Source organism: Eptesicus fuscus, chromosome 8 (genome assembly GCF_027574615.1).
Source record: "Eptesicus fuscus isolate TK198812 chromosome 8, DD_ASM_mEF_20220401, whole genome shotgun sequence".
Taxonomy (NCBI): domain Eukaryota; kingdom Metazoa; phylum Chordata; class Mammalia; order Chiroptera; family Vespertilionidae; genus Eptesicus; species Eptesicus fuscus.
The window spans coordinates 78231201-78248509 of record NC_072480.1 but is presented as its reverse complement, the minus strand read 5'-3'; the positions used below and the strand labels follow the sequence as shown (position 1 = coordinate 78248509).

General features: G+C 43.0%; 2 protein-coding genes across 2 annotated transcripts in view; one reads left to right on the top strand and one right to left on the bottom strand.

The window, feature by feature from the left end:
* KAT6A (lysine acetyltransferase 6A) overlaps nt 1-12491 on the bottom strand; it is a 103916-nt gene extending 91425 nt beyond the window's left edge. Inside the window, exons 1-3 of the mRNA XM_054720023.1 lie at nt 12428-12491; nt 10169-10256; nt 8946-9858 (exon numbers count right to left, since the gene is read on the bottom strand). Of these exons, the coding sequence (XP_054575998.1) occupies nt 8946-9545 (600 nt within the window). The 5' untranslated portion in view covers nt 9546-9858; nt 10169-10256; nt 12428-12491. The remainder of the gene's footprint in view (nt 1-8945; nt 9859-10168; nt 10257-12427) is intronic.
* On the top strand, nt 11355-14995 carry LOC129149977 (serine/arginine repetitive matrix protein 1-like). Its single transcript, XM_054719935.1, has 4 exons — nt 11355-11414; nt 11937-12512; nt 13011-13206; nt 14937-14995. The coding sequence occupies exons 1-4, from the start codon at nt 11355-11357 to the stop codon at nt 14993-14995; spliced, it is 891 nt and encodes a 296-aa protein (XP_054575910.1).
* Nucleotides 14996-17309: the final 2314 nt, after the last annotated feature.

Genomic DNA, 17309 nt, shown 5'->3' with positions numbered 1-17309 from the left:
TGGGCCCCATTGCTAGAGTCTAATTTAATTGGTTTGGTGCTTACTATTTTAAGGCTCCTTTTGGCAATTCTAAAGTGGATTTAGTGCCAAGACCACTGCTTTGGAAAGAACAGGGCTTTAGATTTATGTTATAAAGTTCAAAAAAATTGACTCGCATGGGAAGAATTGTGGTAACTAAAGCAAGAAAACAGTGAAAGAGGATCTAAAATGATATTTAAAGATGTCCTGAATAGAAAAGTTGAAAAACCATTAAAGCATAGCATCACATTCAACACACACAAAATGTAATGTTTCCAAGAGTTCTGTTACAGGTTCTAGAAAATTTAAGAGTTAAATGCTTCACTGTAGGCCAATGACTTAGAAAAAAGAAAAATCCCCACTCTACTAAGCAGAAAGAATTGACAACCAACACTTAACACCAGCTCTCCTAGATCAAGGACTGTTCACAATTCCTCAGAGGAAAAAGCAGCCTACAATAAACATAAGCATAATAACCTCCCACATACATGGAATCCACCTCTCCTGCACAAGAGGTAAACAGTAAAGGAATCAGCTGTCTTTCACACATACAAAGATTTTCAGTTTTTAGCTCCCAGATGTTCTTTCTACATCATTTTCTCCTTAACAAGTTTTACCAATCGTCTTAAAACCACCAAAGCGTGTGTGTGTGTGTGTGTATATGTGTATGTGTATATATATATATATATATATGAAAGGCTAATATGCAAAGTGCCCCCTCAGGAGTTCGACTGGGAGACCAAGAGTTCGATCGCTAGCTATGACGTGCACTGATTACCAGGGGGCTGCTCGAAATGAAGGAAGGCCCCGGCCAGCACCCGGCAGCCAAAAAAGGAAGCTGAAAGAAAGGCCAGCAGCTGAAAGAGAGGCCCCAGCCAGCAGCCAGAAGGCCCCAATCGGCCCTGATCGCCAGCCAGGCCTAGGGACCTTACCTGTGCATGAATTTCACACATTGGGCCTCTAATCTATATAAATAAAGAGGTAATATGCAAATTAGGCCAGGATGCCATAACGGGTCAGACTGGACAGGAGGAGGTTGCGGCGCAGGTGAGGCTCAAAGTGGAGATGGAGACAGGGGGCCTGCCCGAGCCAGCATGGCAGCTCCGGTGGCCCCAGAGCAGACACAGGCAGGGGGGTCAGGGGACGATGTGAGTCAGGCGCGGGTCCCGGCCTCCCGCGGCGCTGGTCCGGTCTGACTCCTGCGGCAGCCAGCACTCAGGCGCTGGTCCCAGCCACCCGTGGGGCGCCTCCTCGCATGGCGGGAGGTGGGGCACCTCCTCGCACGATTTCAATTGCACGCTGGGCCTCTAGTTAATTTTATAAACTAAAGGCCCGGTGCATGAAATTCGTGCACGTAGGGGCGGGGTGTCCCTCAGTCCTGGATTGTGAGAGGGATGTCCGACTGCCCATTTAGGCCCGATCCCACTGGGCCTAAACGGGCAGTCGGACATCCCTCTCACAGTCCAGGACTGCTGGCTCCCAACTGCTCACCTGCCTGCCTTCCTGATTGCCCCTAACCGCTTCTGCCTGCCAGCCTGATCACCCCCTAAACACTGCGCTGCCAGCCTGATTGATGCCTAACTGCTCCCCTGCCAGCCTGTTTGCCCCCAACTTTCCTCCTCTGCCAGCTGGTCACCCCTAACTGCCCTTCCCTGCAGGCTTGATCATCCCCAACTGCCCTCCTTGCAGGCCTGGTCTCCCCCAACTGCCCTCCCCTGCTGGCCTGATCACCCACAACTGCCCTCCCTTGCAGGCCTGGTTCCTCCCAACTGCCCTCCTCTGCTGGCCATCTTGTGGCGGCCATCTTGTGTCCACATGGGGGCAGCCATCTTGTGTGTTGGAGTGATGGTCAATTTGCATATTACTCTTTTGTTATATAGTATAAAGGCCTGGTGCACGAGTGGGGGCCAGCTGGTTTGCCCTGAAGGGTGTTCCGGATCAGGGTGGGGGTTCCCTTGGGGTGTGGGGCAGCCTGGACAAGGGGCCTGTGGTGGTTTGCAGGCCGGCCACGCCCCCCCGGCGACCCAAGTGGAGGCCCTGGTATCTGGGATTTATTTATCTTCTATAATTGAAACTTTGTAGCCTTGAGTGGAGGCCTAGGCCAGCTGAAAGCTTGACTTCCTCCATTACTGGGGAAACCCAAGCCTACTGCACGCTCCATGGCTGCAGCCATCTTGGTTGGGTTAATTTGCATACTCACTCCTGATTGGCTGGTGGGCATGGCTTGTGGGTGTAGTGGAGTGGTGGTTAATTTGCATATCACTCTTTATTAGATAGGATTATTCAAAAAGTGAACTCCTATTCACAAGGAGGAAGCCTAAAAGGCCATTAACTTGGTCTAAACAAGCTTCCAAAGAACATGGCATCCATGAAAGAGAAAAATAAAAGAATGAGATTACAGTTGAAGTACTAAGGAAAAAAATCACTAAGAAATTGTTTTAAAAAATAGTAATATGAAGTGATATGAAAAAATAGCAAATAAAGTTTCAAAACATATAATAGAGAACGTAAATGCATAAATGTCACAATATATATTTACATACTGTATATGAAGCCCCTAGAACCATAAGAAATACAAAAATTCACTGTTAATAACTCATTCTCGAATTGCCCTTAAAAATCAAATTGCCCCCCTGTAGGGCATGTGCCCCACATTGGGAACCACTGCTCTAAGTATAAGAAAAATGTTTAGGTATGTGCATTAGAGTTTTGGGTATAGTAGTTTTGGTTAGCAATGTCTAAACCAAAGGTTGTTCAGTAGCTCAAGTTTTCTTTCAGGGTATGTTATGGGCTGAAAATTAACAAAACCCACAGAGCTCATAGGCTAATTAGAAGACCAAAAAATACAATAGAGTTGATTGTATTTAAACATAAGTTGCATTACAAATATCTCTGCCAGGGTTACTTTTAAATGTATGTTTGTCTTTTTTATTTGAACAAGTCTGCTGAGATAGTCATTTCCCAAGCACATCAATACTTAATCTACACCTCAATGACTTATTAATAACAAAATTTTTATTTCTCAGGATGCAGAACATTTAGACTCACCAAAAAATGTTATAAATAATGTAAGAAATGTATAAAAATTAAAATTATTGAGATCAATCAGTTGAAAACTCAATAACATTACAAAATCTACATTATCCACGACACTATGTATTTACCATGACACAAAAAATAAGGTCCACTACATAAGGTTAGGGTCATTTTCTCTAAAATAATACTTCTTTACTTAAAGACTGCTATGTCAGCATCATCCTCCATTCCTATCTCCATGATGTAAGAATGAAAACTTGTGGCCCTAGGCGGTAGCTCAATTGGTTAGAGTGTCATCCCAATACATCAAGGTTGTGGGTTGATCCCCCAGTCGGGGCACATACAAGAATCAACCAATGAATGCATAAATAAGTGGAAAACAAATCAATCTCTGTCTCTGTCTCTAAATCAATAAATAAACAAACAAAAGAATTAAAACTTGTAATTTAAAAAGTTTCCCCAAAAATAGTTTCCCAATAATACAAAATACACTTGCTTGCATGCTCTCATAAAAAAACCTTATACTTGTACTAGAGGCCCGTTGCATGATATTCGTGCAAGAATCGGCCTTCCTTCCCCTGGCTTCACTCCCAGCCGCCCGGGAGCCGGCACATCCTCGCTTCTGTCAGGAGCATCGCTCCTATAGCTCCCTCCGCCGCCACCCCTTCCCCTCATAGCAGGGGTCCCGTTCCTCCCAGCCGCTCTGTGCCTGCATGTGCAAAGTAACCCACCATCTTTGTTGGGTTAGTTTGCATACTCACTGATTGGCTGTGGGCGTAGCAGAGGTACGGGTCAATTTACATGTTTGTCTATTATTAGGTAAATTTTTTTCCCCACTTATTTACTACTAATTTACCTCTTAACATTTTTGTAGTATCTTTTGCTTTCGGATGGTTTGAGTTGGTTTTTGGTTTTGTTTTGTTTTGTATTTTAAGTGTACATCATCCCTCAATTTAACAGCACGAATAATTATGAAAGAGTAATTGTTCATAGCAACAGGATATCCTATATAATAAAGCAGTAATATGCAAATTAACCCTCACACCCTCACACACGATGGCCACCCCCATGTGGTCAAAGATGGCCGCCACAAGATGGCCAGCACGGGAGGGCAGTTGTGGGCGATCAGACCAGCAGGGGAGGGCAGTTAGGGGTGACCAGGCCAGCAGGGAAGGGCAGTTGGGGGCGACCAGGCCAGCAGGGGAGGGCAGTTTGGGGCAACCCGGCTGGCAGGGGAGGGCAGTTGGGGGTGACCAGACCTGCAGGGGAGGGCAGTTGGGGGTGACCTGGCCAACAGGGAAGGGCAGTTGGGGGTTACCAGGCCAGCAGGGGAGGGCAGTTGGGGGCGATCGGGCTGGCAGGGGAGTGCAGTTGGGGGCAATCGGGCCGGCAAGGGAGGGCAGTTGGGGGCGATCGGGCTGGCAGGGGAGCAGTTAGGTGTCAATCAGGCTGGCAGGGGAGTGGTTAGGGGGTAATCAGGCAGGCAGGCAAGCAAGCAGTTGGGAGCCAGCAATCCTGGATTGTGAGATCAGGCCTAAACCGGCAGTCGGACATCCCCTGAGGGGTCCCAGATTGGAGAGGGTGCAGGCTGGGCTGAGGGACACTCCTTTCCCCCACTACCCCCAGTGTCGAATTTCGTGCACCAGGCCTCTAGTCTAAATATAAAGCTTAAAAACATAAACAATTTTATAACATGTAAAATGTGAAACAATTTTACTATAAATTATAGGCCATTTCCAAATAGCTAAATCAAAACTTTTATCATTTTTAACTCTCAGTAACTTGAAAACGTATTTCCATTCTAACCAGCATCCCTACACCAAAAATCTAACTTCCTACTTATTCCATGAATTTAAAATGCCAAATTCCAGTAACAAAATAATTTGGACTCTATATTGTCTGCCTTAATCCCTGACAGAGCCTACATCCTAAATGCACTGTTCATGGTAGGCATCTAAATGTTGACTGAATAAATAATGAATAAATGAAGTAAATGAGCAAATTATCTTATAGTAATATTTATATTTCAAAAAGAAAGAAATCTTCAAGGAAGAAATTGTTATTTAAGCTAGTTACACATTATCACCCTCACCTATATTCCACAGTTTAAGGGAAAGCAACATTCTGTCCCAAATGAAAGCACTCTATTACAGCCATGCATCCAATCCCATACTGCAAATGATAATATTTTAGTGACAACTGAAATAAAAATTAATTAGAAATTATTTTTTAAGAATAAAACAAAATGTTAATAGACAAGCTATTTTTTTTATGGACCTTAGGTATACAAAACTAGATTACTCATAATCTTTAGTTTCTTAAACATCCTTATCACTGGTTCAAAGTCAGTTTTAGAATTCATTCTATGACAGAAAGAGAAAAAAAGGACACAAACAGTGAATGCAGTGATGGAGGAATGTATCCTTTCACAATTAGAGAATATGCTATTAATACAACGAACATTCATGATTATGTATTTGAGTGCAGTAATAGGCATTATACATAACTCCCAAGAACCAGTAGGTATAGCTATTATACAATAAATCTGCAGTCAGACTGCCCAAGTTCAAATTCTAGCTCTGTCACCTAATATTTGACTTTGACAAGGTACTGAACTTATTTTATGCCTTAGTTTCTTCATCTGTAAAAAATAACAGTACCTACCCTCACTGAGTTGTATGAGGATTAAATGAGTCAATAAAGTTAGTTTTAAAGTAATTCTAGCACACTATAAAAACATGACTAAGTAAATAAACTACTACAACCTAAAGCTAGCTCAGCTAGTTCTCTAGAACATGAATAAAACTTTTAAATCACAGTATCCCACAGTTTCTCTTCACTATCAATGTGAAAACATACTTAAGTTCAAGTGTCTAACAAAACTCTTAAAAATATTTCTACACAGCTGATCTCATTGAAAAGAGCAGAAACCACCCTCAGCTGATGAAAATCTAACATACAGGTCTATAGTTCCTTCCAAAGGTTAAAATAGAAAGAAAAATAAATACAAAGTTAGAATTGATATAGAAAACAGTAAAGAAGAACTTGCTCAAGTCACTCCATTTAGTCCCTGAATTTCATCTCTCACCCCACAGCTGACCAGGCGAGAGAGAGAGAGAGAGAGAGAGAGAGAGAGAGAGAGTGTGTGTGTGTATTTATGTACACACACACACACACACACACACACACACACACACACACACACACACAATATATATTTGCATTCCACAGAAGATAACACCATTTTAGTTTCAAGACATTTCAGTTTTAAGCAGAGTGCCTGACCCATAGTAGGTACCCCCAATACCTATTTGCTGAATTAATTAATGCCTAAAAGTGAAGCTACTTCTGGCCTATGTTTTCCTTTCTCCATCACTGTCAAAAATACACTCTGCATAATTTTTTTGAAACTATCTAAGTTTGTAACAGGAAGTCAATCAATTCTACATAGGAATCCATTGGCTAGTTTAAAAAAGAGGAAGGAAAGTAGTTAAAATACAATAAAAGAAGACATACACTGTTATCTGTTTAGAGGAAGAATAATTCCTCACCCTAGAGTTCACTGTATTATAATTTTGAATATGAGCTTTTCATATCTTCAGGGAAAGTCACTCAGGAAATTCACCACTGAAAATAAGGCAATATTTAAAAATATAAACAGATCCTATCAACTCTAATTTTGTAGATACTGTCATGAAACTAGTTTTCCAAGACTAGTACACATACATAGAAGTCTACTCAATGAAACTCAATTTTCCCAAATGTATACTCCAAATTTAGTTACTTCGGTTAACAACACTATATATTAAAGCTAGTAATCAAAAATACATTTCTAACCAAAGTACACCAAAGATCTCAACTAGATAAAACTCAGCTCAGCTGCAAAATAAGGATTGTTGGGTTAGGTCAGTGGTGGGCAAACTCATTAGTCAACAGAGCCAAATATCAACAGTACAACGATTGAAATTTCTTTTGAGAGCCAAATTTTTTAAACAAACTTCTCCTAACGCCACTTCTTCAAAACAGACTCGCCCAGGCCGTGATATTTTGTGCAAGAGCCACACTCAGGGGGCCAAAGAGCTGCATGTGGCTCGCGAGCCGCAGTTTGACAACCACAGGGTTAGGTGGTTCCCAAGGTCCCTTTGAAAAGTAAAACCCTAGGATAATAGGACTCAGATTTGTCCTACACTGCACTGCACTACACTGACTACTTTTCAAAAATATGGCTAAATTAAAATTTAATTTTAAAATTAAAATATCTAACTCAAGCACGGGAAATTATAATATAAGCAAGCACCCAGGTGTTCTAACAAGAATTTATAATACCCAATTCACAGATACAACACTGATTTCATTCTAAATTACAAATTATTCCGTTTCCATGCAATTATTAACCTGTACACCATTTAAAAAGTCGTAGGTATCAATTTTTTTTATATTTTAATTCATTTCAGCCATATGTGATTAAGAAATAGTTCTCACAGGTAAGAGTTCTTACAGCACCGAACAGAAAAAAGCATTTCAGTCACTTTTCCACCTTGAATATTCAGTAACACTCTTAATAAATGCTCAAATGATACAGAGCCATTTTATGAAAGTGGTTCTCTATCAGAATCATTTTAAGGGTAATAACAGTAAGATAATGTTTCTATATCAAAGTTTCTATTTTTTTCCAAAGTTCACAGAAAAAATTTAACAATAAAATAGATCGCTAAAAACTTCAAAGAAAAATACTGTTAATTTTCAATTGTTATTTAAACAAAATTCTATAGGTGGGATTTATTAACTGCAGTAAATTTAGATCAAATCTTAAATATTTTATACAAGGTGTGGCAAAAGTAGGTTTAAAGTTGTTCATATGGAAAATAATACAATAATTAGTAAATAATATAAGAATAAACTCTTCTGCATATTCACAACTGTAAACCTACTTTTGCCACATCCTATATTCAATGTTAACTTTACAATCTTCTGATCCTAGAAGCAGATTCCATGATCTTAAACAAAGAGTATTTTACTATTGTATACAAGGTGTACAACCACTTTACTACCCCTTTCCACAGTACTACAATTCAGAGCAAATGAAATAAATATAAAGCTAGGACACTAGGTCAATGTAAGAAAACAGCTATTAACAAAATTCTCCTCATCCCCAAATATCTACCTAAGGACCAAAATTGACTGTTAAGAAGACATACTTTCAACTGCACAAAAATAACAGCATAAGACAGCACAGGTAGGTAAATCATCTGTGAATCAAAACTCCCAACTCCCCAGAACTTTACTAATACATACAGGATACTGTATTCCTCACCAATGTAGTTGTACCTGTCATAAATAATATTTAGGACTCATTATATGCAAAGAAATAATATACGACAGAAAGTTAGAATATAAACAGGAAAAATAAAAATTGCAAAATTTGCTTAGCTATTACTATGGGTCAGGAGAATCAGTCTCATTCGTTTCTAATGATAATCTGCAACAAAAATGGAAAAAGGAAAGAATACAGGTTCTTAGAGCCACCTGCTTGTTTCAAATTCATTTCTCCAGCGCTTGGTTGCTCATTAACTTCCAGCAACACAGTATTATAAAAACTTTTATGTAACAGTTTTAAAGTTGTATGCCACTTTTTAATTCTAAACTAAACATGTTGCTGTTTTTTTAGGTAGATCAATAGTCTACACTTTAAATCTTAGGTGTCAAACATTTCAAAGTAGCATCTATTGAGCTCTCACACCTAGAACTCACCAGTAAAAAAACAGACCTGATCATTTCACAAGTCTCCAAACACCAAACTTGTGTAACTTCTATATTACTTCCTAGAAATTGGAGTTTGTAGCATACTACATCATCATCTCTATAAGCACTGATGCATATACCATTCTCACCTTATCCTTTTCATGTGGAAGGAGTGACACTGGAGGTAAAGAGGAAAGAGACTCACAACTCTCTTTCCCATCCACATTGGTTGCTTTAGTGTTAAGCCGATAAAGAGGTCCATCTTTAAGAAGTCTGCCATGGCCAATGGCGCGTTTAATAGCCAATCGGAACTGCTGGTGAAAACCTGAGGCAGCACTGCCTCCAAATAATGCAGACACATCCTTCTGACCTTTCAAAAATCGTTCAATGCTTTTCAAAGTTGAGCCACCGGCCTCTGCCAAGCCATCAACCGCCCGCTTGATCAGTTTATTCCAATCTATATTTTGTTTATTGTCTAATTTTCCATGGTTTCGAGGTTTAGGAAGTGCTATTCGCCCAGGATTATCAGGATCTTTATAGGAATTGAGACCTTTATTTGAAACTTTTAAAATTGTCCCATCTTTAACACTCAACTCCAATTGTTCTAAAACAGTTTTACGATCCAAGCCATGGGATGAAGACACTGCATTGCAAATCCTTTCTTCTGAAGGGCGCTGTTTCTGCTTCTTCACTTTTTTGATGGCCTCCAAAATCCATTCCGTATACAGCGGGTTAGCGAGTTTTACCATGGTGAAGGATTCGTATATCCATAGAGTCGTTATCCCTTATCCTGATGCTGAGTAAGTTTTACACCATGGAAAACAACATTCTCGGAGGCTGGGAACCAGTTAACCATAGCATACAAGTTTTCTGGCCTAAGTCCTTCCTCCTTTCAAAAAACAGAATGCCTCCCACTTTACTTTAGAAACCTAAATAACTTGTTATTTGAAATGTTTTCAAGCTTCCCAATAGGTTTCTCAACAGCACCACACATGGGTCTCTTCATAAAGTTGTAAAAATTCAAGAACATCTCATTCCCCTCAGGAAAATGTGCATCTATGCCTGAAAAAAAATTAAAACAAAGTCAGTTTTCTATCAAGGCTCATTTTGTGAATAAGCTATTACTGCAGAAATATCCTGGTCTTTAAAAGCAATCAAATAGTAAGTGTTTACTGAGCACTTGTAGAAGTTTTAATGTTTCTATCAACATTCCAAAACAATCATGTATGTAAACCACTGGGATAAAAATGAAAAGAAAAAGCTGAATAACTAGGATACAATGAGGAAACAAAATGAGATGCACTATGAATGACCTTAGGCTACAAGTAACCAGAGGGTGCTGGCTATTCTTTGAGCCACAATCTCTGCTCACCAGTCTATTAACTGAAACTCTTCCTTGACATCTTTCCCCAAGAAACTATTCAGCACTTCAACAAGTATCTGGATTAGTAGAAAGAATCCTGTAATGAAAGTAAGAGGGAATCTTCCAGTTTTTAAAATTCCAGACATTCAGACTGGATAAAAACAGTCAATAAGAAAAGCACTGAGAACATTTTAACTATTTCATGTATTAAAGAAACAACAAGTAGAATATACACAGATCAAGTTCATATTTTAAATACATTACTGTAACCATGCCAAATGAAAACAAAAATAATACTGAAAATAAGTGTGAAAAGTAGTTAAGGAATTTTTAAATAATCTAATTTCATTCAAATTTTATGTATTACATGCCAATAGCTTCTCATAGCCAAACATTTTCAATATATTTGGAGGGAGTGTAACAACTGTCAAAATGTTTATAACCAATCTACAGATAAACCAGAAATGGGAAAGGCCCAGAATCACTGTTCACATGCACACACTACAGATGAAATGTACGGCATAGAAAAAAATGTATTCCCTGTTTGTGGGTCTAAGATCTCAGAGATTCAAGATTGCTGTCCTGAAATAAACATTAATAAATAAAACACAAACACACAAATATACTGCCTCTCCAGGATCAAAGTCATTATTCTTCCAGACAAAAGAAACTGGCAGACACAAACCATTTTTTTAAAAATCACCAAAATAATGAATTCTCAATCTAAATAACTCCTTTACTTCCAAAAACAAATTTAACTAAAGTGTTTTTAGACCTCTGCTCTTATTCTGAGAAGCATCCACATTACAACATAAACAATGCTAAAAATATGGCTCCCACAGCAATTATTCTCAAAAGTGAAAGAGTGACATTAAAATCCAAAGGAAAATCAAAAGATATTAGGGAAGAAATAGTACTATTAACTATAATAGGAAAGAAAAAGCTTAAGGAAATACTCAAACCTTAGAGCCAAGATTTATTTTTAAATTATCTGACTAAAAAGAAGCCCCCCCCCCCCCCGAGAGAGCTCTATACTTCATTTTGGTGAGAGTCTCAAGAGGGTAGAAATCATAGTATTATTACTCTATGAAAGTTAATTGTGAAGACATTAACGCTGAACTAAATGAGACGCTACAACCTGAGTTTAAGAAACTAGGAACATCCTAATTGATTAAACTCCAGGGTAAAAGAATGAATGACAGTTACTCGTTATCTTCGCGGCCGGGATTTTCACCCGGCTCCAGCTCTCCCGAAAGTAAAGCGCCTGCAGACTTGAACTTTTAACTCTGAAAGTGCACCAGCCGGTGGAGAGGAAGCACAACTTGCTTCCGACTATCCTTCCCGGTCTCCATTCCCCACCCCCAAGCACATCTTCGCGCTCTCTTTTTAAAAGAGCAAGAAACTTTAAAACTTGAAACAGCACAACCCGGCAGCCTGCCAACGGGTACGCCGTTCCCATTAAATGGAAACAGAACCCGGGGACTAAATTAACAATGAAATCACGTGAAAGAGTTAAGAGTAACGCATCTCCCATGCCCAGCCTCTTCAAACCCTAAGCTCCACCGAGGCCGCTTCTAAGGAGGGTCTGGGGTACGCAGGCTGCCCAGGAAGCCTGACAGGTCGGGCAGCTCCTGTCCAAACCGGCCGGCGTTGACAGGCAGCCCGCCGCCTCCCCTCCCGGCGCCCGGGCTGACAGCCCGACAGACACAACACCACACGTGCTGCCTCCTCCGCACCACAACACCCGCCAGCCTGTCACCCCCATTTGCCGCCACAGCCCCGCCGGGATCTCCGCACACCGGGCCCGAGCCGGAGAGCGGGCGCCGCGGAGCGCGGGCGGCAGGAGGGGCCGCGGCCGGCTGGGGCGGCGAGCGGCCGGGCGCAGGTGGGGCCGGGGCGGTGGGTGCGCCCCCGAGGGAGAGCGGGCTCGCCGGCACAACCCAGCCCGAGGCTCGCGGCCTGGGCCGCTCGCCGCCCGCCCACCCGCCGGCACCCCAGGCGGCGCCCGACCCGCGGGCGGACGGCGGGAGAGTTGGGCCTGCTGCGCGCGGTCCGCGGGGCGGAGTGCGCCCGGCGCCGGCCCGGCGCGAGGGGGCGGCCGCGGTGCCCCAGCCCGAGGCCTGGCGCAGAGCAGCGGGAGGCGGCGCAGGCCGCGGCGGGGCCTGCAGCCGCCCGCCGACCCCGCGAGGCGGCAGAGCGGGCCCCGGAAGGGCTCGGCCTCGGGCTCGACGGCCGAAGGCGGTCGGGGGTGGCCCCTCGGCTACTTACCGGGGGCGAAGAGAGCCGGAATCCCGGGGACCCGGGCCGGACCGCGGAGATGCCCCAAACTGACACGACCGCCATCTTGGAGACAGTGAGCTCCGGCCGGGGGGAGGGGAGGCGAAGCGGCGGAACAGCCGCGGGGGGAGGGGAAGCGTCGCGGGGGAAGGGCCGCCTGGGGGAGGGAGCCGGAACAGCCTGGGAGGGAGGCCACGGGGAGAGGGAGGGAGAGCGAGCGCGGGAGGGGGGGCGGCGGAGGAGCGGGAGTCGCTGGGCCAAGTGCCGGGAAGGGCCGGAGGGCGGGGCGGGATCGGAGGGAAGAGCCGGCCGGGCGGGTCACGTGGGGCCGGTACAAAAGGCCAAAGCTAAAGTGGGAGGAGGACCTGGTGGGGCTGGAGGCCAACAACCCGGGGCTCCTTCTCGCCTTTCTCACGCGGCTAAGTCAGACGGATACTCGGGAGGGAAGATGGTGTATCCCCATTACACAGCTGGGGAAATTGAGGGCAGGAGCATGGGCGGGGTGGTGTCGGTGTGGTACGGAAATCCGGTGGCCAGATGGGATCTGAACTCTTGATGGCGGCTGTGTTTACAGGGAGCAGATCCTCCCTGCCCACCTCGGAGCCCTCACCCCACTTCCACAGTGACTCTCCCGGAACCTGAGGCCGGGAGCTGGGTCGACGGGGAGTGGGCAAATGCGAGAAGGAAGTTGCCTCCCTTCATCCTTCCACTTCTGCTCGCATCACTCACCCCACACACCTCACTCCTACCTATTGGGGGGCGGGGGGGGGGTAGGTGCGATGAGAAGCGGAGAGAGGGTAGGAACTTAGACACCGTGTCAAGCTCTTGGTCAAGTCTGCACAGCGATTTCATTCTCCCCACAACTGAGAGACTTGTTGGACCTTACCAGAGTCGTTTTTATGGCAAACAGCGCAAACTAGGGTCGGAAGACTTGCACAAGGTCACCCGGGTGTTTTGTGGCACACATCCGAGTTTGCAGCCCACATCTGTCTTATTCCAATGCCTGTCGGTCTACTCGCCCGGTGCAGGATTGCTCTTGTCCGAAATTATGGCCGAACCATGAACTGGCACTTTTTTTATGGCCCGACTGTCCTCTGCTGGCTGCCTGTGTTTCTTTGTCTTTTCTCTCATCTAGTTTAAACTCCTCGAGGCAGACATTGAGTCATACTTTTTTTTTTTTTTAACTGGAAAGGCCATAAATGACAAATGAAATGACATACTAAATGAGTAATAATTTTGCGTATGTTTTCCTGCTACCTAGACCTTCATCTGCTTCCTGACTCCTGCGTAGACTGTCTCCCCTAACACCTCATTCTATCCCAGTTTTACTTTTTGAAGACCACCCTCTCACCGCCTTAACTTCGATGTTTACTTTATAAACTTTTGTTGTATTGAACCATTTGCCTTATTACTTTGGCATTTTGTGTGTGGCCTTTGTATATATTTTATTCATATATTCCCTTATATATACTGTTCTAGGATGTCTCTTTGCATCTCCATGGCAGTATTGTACAAGCAGTACAGACTCAAAAAAACAAAACGAAGGATAGTGAATGAACAATTTTAAGCCATTAAGAAAGGTGGAATTTCTATGCTCCCCCCACTCAAGTCTTGAGGGTTTATACCTCAAGCTATACTTTCCTATCTCTATAGCTTTTCTCTAATTATTAGACTGTCTAGATTATTCAATACTAACATAAAAACTTATATGTTTATATGGTGGTCCAGCTAACTCAATATCCTAGCACTGACACTGATACGTAAGTGTGGTGTAATAAGATTTACTGAATCACCCTACTTCCCTGCCCAAGCCCCAAATTAGGAGAGAAATTTGGAGATAGAACATAATCTATTAGAAAGGATATTTTCCATCCTAGAGTAATCAGACAGATGCATTTTCAAATAAAATAGGAGCTATTTGTAATGGAAATACAGGAATTTTTTTTAAAAGGTTTTTATTTCCCAAAGAGGACAGATAAAAGCACATTAATAGAAAGAAAATTATTTCTTCATGTGAGAGTAGTATGTGGTCTTCAGAAGAAAAATAATATGTATAGAGATGATCTGTTTGTCTTTGGATAGATAATTTGGAAGAAAACTAGCCATAATCTGTAGAGAGCACCTGGGAAGGCACATGAGCATTTCTTTAATTATTGTCAGCTGAATCCAGTGGTGTTGACAGAGCCAAGTCCTGGAAACATGCCTTGCCAGAGGCAGAAGTGTTGTCAGCTTGACCTTCAGCCCAGGCGCCAGGGGGTGGGTTTCATTATCTAAATCCAGCCAAGCACCAGGAATGAATAAGACTCAGGCTCACCCAAAAATGCACATAAATCTCCTTTGTCTTGACCTTTATTTAAACTTCCTGGTTTTTGGTGTATAAAATACGCACGCTATATTGGCTCTGGGTCCCAGTCTCTCCATCAGAGGACAGTGGTCCCACCCGGCCCCAGCTTTTTCCATCTCTGTGTCTGTCTCTTTCTTTCATTTTCTCAATCCCCAGCTTCCCCTACGCAGGAACCAGACTGCTCTCTAGCCTCGCTGGACTCCGAAAAAAGATAAATAGTTACAATAATCATTCCTGTGAGAAGACCAAACTGGAAATGAAGCACACAGTAGCAAGAAGTTTAAAAATTTGCAACAACAAAGTACAGTTTAGCTTTCCAAACAGCTTCCAAAGAGAGACTTTGCTTTACATTTGCATTACTTAGGGCACATTGTAGAGGACTGCTCAAAATAAAAGGTTTGCAACAAAGACAGATTAAAGTCCTCATCTTTTGCATGTTAAAAACAATCCACAGTACTGAAAGGACAGCTTTCCTTGCTTCAAACTTGACACAGAATTCAGCCCTGCAGAGCTGGCAGCTAGAAGTTACTTCCCTCTTCCACATTTTGCTCTAGGAATCCCTGCCTTTTCAGTTGTAGTTGGTAACTATATTTTATGCAGTCTAGCTAAGCCTAAAATTGAAAGGTTGCTTATCCTTGTTTCAACAGGAAACATTTTTAGTCCATTTACATTTAATATAATTAGTGCTATGTTTGGATTTATGCCTGAATCTTACTATTTATTTCCTTTTGCCCACTTACTTTATATTCCTTATTTTTTTGTTTCTTGCCTTATCTTGAATTAATTATCTTAATTAAAGCATTAACCTCCTCAGTTAGCTTATTAATTACACATTCTTTTAGAAATCTTAGAGAGTACAATAAGTTTGTTTGACTTATTATACTCTAATATAAATGATTGCTTACACTACTTTCCCAAGAATGCTAAAACTTTAGAATAGTATGCTTCCACTACTCTTTCCCTTTTGTGTTTTTTGTTGTCATGGATTTTAAATTTTAAACATTTTTAAAATTAATTTGAGAGAGAGAGGAAGAGGGAGGGACAGAGAGAGAGAAACATAGATCAGGGACCCAGCCCACAACTGGGCATGTTCCCTGACAGAGAATGGAACCAGCGACTCTTCAGTGCATAGGACGATGCTCCAACCAATTGAGCCACACTGGCCAGGGCTAAAATTGTACATATTTTTTAAGCTACACAAGAGTTTATAATTATTGTTCTGTAGAATTAATATTCATTTTGTCCACCTACATATTTATCCTTTATGTTGCTTCTTGTTATAATATACATTTATGAACTTGTGGTTGGAATTTTTTCCTTCTATTTGAATAATCCCTCTGTTCAGAGTTGGTCTGCTAGTGATAAGTTCTCTCCATTTGGTTTTTCTTCATTTTAGCTTTCATATTTTTGCTAAGTATAACATTCTAGTTTGGCAAGTTGTTTTATGCAGCACTTTAAAGATGTCCTTTTGAAGAAACCAAGATGGTGGCATAGGTAAACACCTAAACTGCTGGCTCACACAACAATTTCAAAACTACAACTAAAAGACAAAACAGACATCATCCAGAACCTCAGGAAGGCTGGCTGAGTGGAAATTCTACAACTAGAAGGAAAAAGAAAAGCACACTGAGACTTACAGGAGCTGTGGAAGGCAGAGATACGGAGGCACTCGCGTGGAGAGGGCTGGCAACTGAGTATGCGGTGGGCTTTCTCAATCAGGAGGGAGACAAAAGCTCCCAACTGCTCTGAACTCCAGTTCCGGGCAAGACTCTGGGGACCCAGACTCATACGGGGAGAAACTGGACTGTCTGGCAGCGCGAAACTCGAGGGCGGCTTTCTCTGAGAGGTGCTTGCAGCGATTACCGCGGGACACTGAGAACCAGGGGCCTCTTAGGGCAGAGCTGATGGGAAGCCATCGCTGTTTGCCCTGCCCTGTGATCCCACCCCATGAAGCCATAGCTGTTTGCTCCACCATGAGACTCCGCCCCATCCAAGCTGAGTGCAGAGGCTTTTGCATATGAATGGCCTGGTCCTTTGAATTTTAAACTTACCTACAGCTGAGTCAGTGAGACCCAGAACATCCAAAAGAAGGCCCAAGGCTCTGCAGCAGCTTGCATTGCTTCACAGCTGGGCCTCATCTGGGCAACTCCAAAACCCAAACAAAGAGGAATCTGCAGATCTCTCCGTAGCTCCTGCTGGGTGGCCTCAGGCAGAGGCTAACTTAGCACCTCCTTGGAGAGCCAAGAGCCAGTGTACTCAGGGATCAGAGTGGGACCATCCAGATTACAACTTCTCAGATCCATAAGGGGGCAGACTCAGTGAGCACCAAAGCCCCACTGAAGCAAGTCTTGCCTCATAAGGGTGTCTCCAACACAGAAGTTCTCCCCCAGTGTAGACACAGCTGATCCTCACAGCCAATTAGCCTGGAGGTCAATTCCCCCCAGTGATACCAACAATTAAGGCTTAACTACAACAAGACTGTGCACACAGCCCACAAAGGGGTGCACCAAGAGTGTCCACTCAGGTAAC

Coding starts and splice junctions, on each gene's coding strand:
- LOC129149977 (XM_054719935.1), top strand. CDS start 11,355: ATGACAGTTACTCGTTATCTTCGCGGCCGGGATTTTCACCCGGCTCCA. Junction 12,513..13,010: donor CGACCGCCATCTTGGAGACA/GTGAGCTCCGGC, acceptor CTGTGTTTACAG/GGAGCAGATCCTCCCTGCCC. Junction 13,207..14,936: donor TATTGGGGGGCGGGGGGGGG/GTAGGTGCGATG, acceptor CTCAATCCCCAG/CTTCCCCTACGCAGGAACCA.